We start from the raw sequence: 5,419 nt of genomic DNA on the forward strand, positions 1-5,419 counted from the left end.
GTACCCCATAGCTAGAAAAACCTTTTGTATTATAACTTCGATAAAAGGAAAAACAACGGTTTTGCTATTTCTTAAACGACCGAGAAATAATTATTTGTAAGTCGATGACAACAACTGATTGATTCAATCGTTGAGATTCCTGCAATTGATGTAAGTCCGATGGATAAAAAAGTCTCCGTCAAGTGGCTATGATTAAAGACCGAGAAATAACTATTTTCAAATCAAGAAATAGACCGTCGTGAGAAAAAAATTGCACATCCAAAGTGCAGGAACTGAACTCTACGTCTGTCTGTCCGCCTAGGCAAGAGCCCTGCACTCATCTTTCTTTCTTTATTTTTTCATTTCTGTACTTCTCCTTTGCTATCATAAAGCCGCTCAGCCGAGCACTTCAGCTCATCCTCTCTCTCTGTCTCCGCGTTCTTATCAGTACGGGTGTCCTCGCCTCATCACCCCAGTCCCCAAAGTCCCAAAGCTACCGCCATAGGTCGATCTCGATCCCCGGCGGCGGCTCAAAGCAAACAAGCGGCGGCCGGCGGAGAACTCGATCGACGACTAAGGTGGATCCACGGAGGCATGGGAAGAGGCCCCTACCCGCCGACGAGGAGGAGGACCAGCCGCCACCGCCGCCGCCATCAGCAGCGAAACACGAGCAGGAAGAGGACGAGGAGCACTATCACCATCAAGGAGGAGCTACCGGCGGAAGCCCGGGCCCGGAGGCGTACGCGGACTACTACTACTCGGCGCGCGCCGACCACGACGCCTCCGCCATGGTCTCCGCCCTGGAGCACGTCATCCGCGCGCCCCCTGGCCCTGACCAGCAGCAGCAAGGATTCTATCCCGCTACGGCTGCTGTCCCGGGGCAGCAGCAGCAGCAGCAGCAGCAGATCGGGCTCGCCGCCGCCGCCGCCGCTGAGGAGCAAGGTAAATTACTCGGTATCGCTGGCATCGATCGATCGAAACATGGTGGTCTTTTGTCCGCGTGCACGTAGGATGGCTTAGGATGGCGAGAGCATGGCACGCGCGGCTTCCGCTCGATTGCAGCCGTTTTGGAGGCTTCGCATCGGCCAAACGCATCGATCTGATTCCCACTGCTACTTTCCTTGTTTGTTTCATCCTTCCTGTAGTTAATCTCAGCTGGGCTTGCGCTGGCTCACTGGTAACGAAAATGTAAAAAATCTGTCGACAAAAGTACTCCGGTGTTTTTGCCTGTTTCATGCACGAAGATACGGGCTAGCTAGCTGTTTAATTCAACTCCTCAACCAATTCAATCGTGCACGAATATTTTATGCGCGTACGTGTACAAAGTGTGTTACGTTAGCTCTGACGATCGATCGAAACGTACTTGTACTAATAGTATAGTATAAGTTGATTAATTATCAAAACTAATGGCGTGTGTGCATGTGGCGGATGGGCAGGGAGGAAGCGGCACTACAGAGGTGTGAGGCAGCGGCCGTGGGGGAAGTGGGCGGCGGAGATCCGTGACCCGAAGAAGGCGGCCCGCGTGTGGCTGGGCACCTTCGACACGGCGGAGGACGCCGCCATCGCCTACGACGAGGCGGCGCTCCGGTTCAAGGGCACCAAGGCCAAGCTCAACTTCCCGGAGCGCGTCCAGGGCCGCACCGACCTCGGGTTCGTCGTCACCCGCGGCATCCCCGACAGATCATCTCTGCACCATCAACAACACTACCCCGGCAGCACGGCAATGCGGCCTCCGCAGCAGCAGCAGACAGTCGTGCCGTACCCTGACCTCATGCGGTACGCGCAGCTGCTGCAGGGCGCCGGCGGCCGGCCTTCGGGATCAGGAGCCGATGCCGACGCAGCAGCGCGCCAGATGATGATGGTGGGCGCCGCCGGGAGCGGCGTGATGAACCTGCCGTTTGGCCCCATGTCGCCCTCTTCCACGATGACCTCGTCGTCGTCCTCGTCGCCGCAGATACTCGACTTCACCACGCAGCAGCTCATCCGGCCGGGCCCGCGGCCCTCGTCGCCCGCGGCCGCGGCGGCAATGTCGACGGGCTCGGGCGGAGCCGCGACGTCGTCGTCCACGACCACGGCGTCGCCGCCGCCGGCCAGTGCATGGCCGTACGGCGCGGAGCAGCACAGGAGTAATAAAGACTAGTTTGTTCTAGAGGTCAATGGATTATCGATGCATGCAAGTGGGCCTGCTACCACACGGGAATTCCACTACCACGTACGTACTGTGATTCATCGATCGGGGCAAAAATGTATTAGCGGCGTGCTCCATCATGCAATATGGGGGTAAGTGTTTGGTCATTAAGTTTTGCTGGTGAACAATTTTTCTTCTTCTCATCTTCTAGCTAATTTGTTTTTCTACAACCTCATAGTTTTGTTGATTCTTAGCTAGTTTCATTGATGAACTTAACCAGCTAGAGGTAGCTATCTAGTATGTACCTTGTCTAATTGCTTGTCATTTCTCCCCTACTTTTCCAAAGCGTACTGAACTAATTCTGAAATTTAATTAGTCCAAAGGAATAAGAGAGGAATCCACTTTTTTTTAATGTTAAACCACAGGCGGCATGTTTGTTCTTCTTGAAACAATGGGCATTTCCTTTGTTGATTTTTGGAGGTTTGGAAAGATTGTCCAATTAGCTGGACGGTACTGATAATCTCTGTCCTTTGAGTGAGACTTTATTATGATCGAACATTGTGCCTCAAGACAAGGTATCGATAAAATTAGTACATCGCAATTCGCAAGGGAAAAAAATCTTCTTAAATTCTCTCTCGTGATTTAGAAGATTTTGACTTTTTCTACAGGTTATTCTTTTATGTCATATTGCATTCAGCATTTTTTCTGTCAATTTGTCAGTTAATTCCCCTACGTCCTTGTCGAGTCTAAATATATCAACCATGAATGTGCCATAGTGTTCTTGCATGCCTTTGGATCATTTTTGAAACTCCAAGCATATGCCTTGAACGTACATAAGTAATAAAAAGCAAGAACCCTAAGAATAAAATAATGTAGAGAAAACCCCTGAAAGCTAGCTGTTAATTAGGTGAAGGCATTTTTTTAGTAACCAAGATACTGCTGAAGTCATGCATTTTCTTTAATCACCAGATGCTTGCACTACCATGAATGAATCCATGATGTTCTTAACGACACGAACATGCGTCTGACACATCGATCTCTTAAGTTTCTACGTACGTAGTTTAGTGTTCATTTGGTAGAATATTCGGGTTTATGATTTCGTATCTGTGTCGAGATTTATTCGACCAACTTGTTGCCGACATAATGTGAAGATACGACGATCGAAGGTATGGAGAAACCTAGCATATATATCATCCCCATCCCTGCTTCTAGAAGACTATGGTCGATACTGTATCCACTAATGCATGCCGAACCATATGCATGCATTCAACTGTACATTTTCTATTGGAGTATATATATTAGTAGTGTCCAAGGCTCCAAGCTACTGTATATGAATGAAAATGTAATCAATTATTTGTCTTCATCTAACAAGAAACCGACCACACCCCTACTGTTTACACTTAATTATTCCTTCCTTTTTAAATTAGCATGAACTAATTTGCGGCATCCATTCATTGTTCTTTAGTTGTCCATTTATTTGTTCATTGTGGTCATGGATAGCATGTTGTGGTGTTCATCTTTCTCTTTGCTTTCATGATGGGTCCAAGTATCAAAATTTGACACGCACGTTCCTTTTGGCGTTGGGTCATGCTACCTGGCAGCTAGCCGGAACATGAAAAGGGCTAGCTTTCGGGGTTAGGCATGAGTCATATGTAGATGGGCGTACGTTCTGATAGATTTCAACTCATCGTTTATCCAAGCAAAGAAGGATACCTAGGAGCCGATCGATCAGCTTTTTAGCTAGGCGCACTATGGTACTCCTGTGTTGCCATGGTCTTCCACGTATCACTCTAGCTACTTGCCGAATGGCACCTAACTCTGTATGATCATGTCTTGAGGAAGAGGAGAAGGGGACTGATGTATTAGTTTGTCGATCATCATCTGGCATGCCTAACTTAGCTAAATAGAGGCTTGTCCGCCTAACATATGCCTAGCTAGCTAGCTAGGATCGATGCATATATTCTTACATTGATGTCACCATTTGTTTATCGAACGCAAAATTTTGTTGAAGCTGAAACTAACTAATTAAGTTAGGACTTAAAATCTGGTTCAGTATATACCTCGTAGAGAAAAAGAACTGATCAAGTCATAAGGGCGGACAAATATCTGGTGCAAAGTAGAGAATTTGCACCTAACTTTGCATGATCATGTCGTGAGGGAGAGGAGCAAACAAGATAGAATAATAACAAGAGGTTCTCCATCATCATCATCCCCATGGCTTACTACCTAATCGAGGCCAAGCCCTGACATATGCCTAACTAGGTAGTACCCTTTGTTGCACTGACATCGATCATTATTTCTTTCATCATGTCAATGTAGTACTGAAATTTTGATGCTTAATTATTATGATTTACTTCGTCTTAAAAGGAATCTGGCGGTGCAAGCTGTGGCAATGCCACAAAATATTTCATATCTTGGATTTATCTCATAGCCTTTTTTTTAATGGTCATGTTTCACACATAGATGTGCATGCTAATTAGGATAATACGTACTCCCTCCGTTCTACTCCCTTCTATTACATGTATCTAGATGTTTTTTAGTCATAATATACATTTATATTTGGACAAATATGAGTCACTTAATATGAAACTGAGGGGTATATATTTCCCTTTCAAAGAAGCACCCTACTGTTCCGCAGTCTTTTTTAACAGAATATGCACATGCATTGAATGTTAACAGGGAATCTGGTACGTTCTGCTTTGCCGATTTACAGTGTGTCGATCGAAAACACATGTTTAATATCCAGTAAATTATTTGTTTCTGTCATCTTCACAACATGGTGCATATATATCCATCCTTGACCCCGATCCACCGGTAACAAACGTGTATCATGCACAGCACAGCCCAACCGCTACGTGTTCACCCAGTATAGTTACTAGCTAGCTTAATGAATAAAACTAGTCATAATGTAAGTAACTTGGGTACTAAATAAAGAAAAAAAAGACGGTAATGTTACTATGACGTCACACAAATTAAAACAAGATGAGTTTACAACACAATTAATGACACAATACATAACACCACACATAAGTTAATATCCAATGTGAAGGTGCCGGTACGTCGATAAAATTGTAAACGACCACTGTGTGTAGGCTGGGGACAGCAGCAGCCTCGGTTCCCGGCCCGGCCATTTGCATGCCCAATTACGCGTCGAAAACAAAACAAAGGTCAGAAAAGAAAGGATAACGATCGATGCGCTGCGCGGGTCGTAGGTGGACAGTGTTCGACACGTCTCCGCAACCCACAGTATAAATACGGAAAAGGAGAGCACGCCTGCACGTGCACGTGTCTAAGTGCAAAATGTATACAAAC

General features: G+C 46.4%; 1 protein-coding gene across 1 annotated transcript; it reads left to right on the plus strand.

Moving 5' to 3' along the window:
- Positions 1-325: 325 nt before the first annotated feature.
- On the plus strand, positions 326-3,470 carry LOC100842811 (ethylene-responsive transcription factor ERF113). The gene is made up of 2 exons (XM_010241512.3): positions 326-921; positions 1,416-3,470. Exons 1-2 carry the CDS (start codon positions 768-770, stop codon positions 2,117-2,119), a joined length of 858 nt encoding a protein of 285 aa, XP_010239814.1. The 5' UTR covers positions 326-767; the 3' UTR covers positions 2,120-3,470.
- The last annotated feature ends 1,949 nt before the right edge of the window (positions 3,471-5,419 follow it).

The sequence above is a fragment of the Brachypodium distachyon genome, chromosome 5, assembly GCF_000005505.3.
Source record: "Brachypodium distachyon strain Bd21 chromosome 5, Brachypodium_distachyon_v3.0, whole genome shotgun sequence".
In the NCBI taxonomy this organism is placed as follows: Eukaryota; Viridiplantae; Streptophyta; class Magnoliopsida; order Poales; family Poaceae; genus Brachypodium; species Brachypodium distachyon.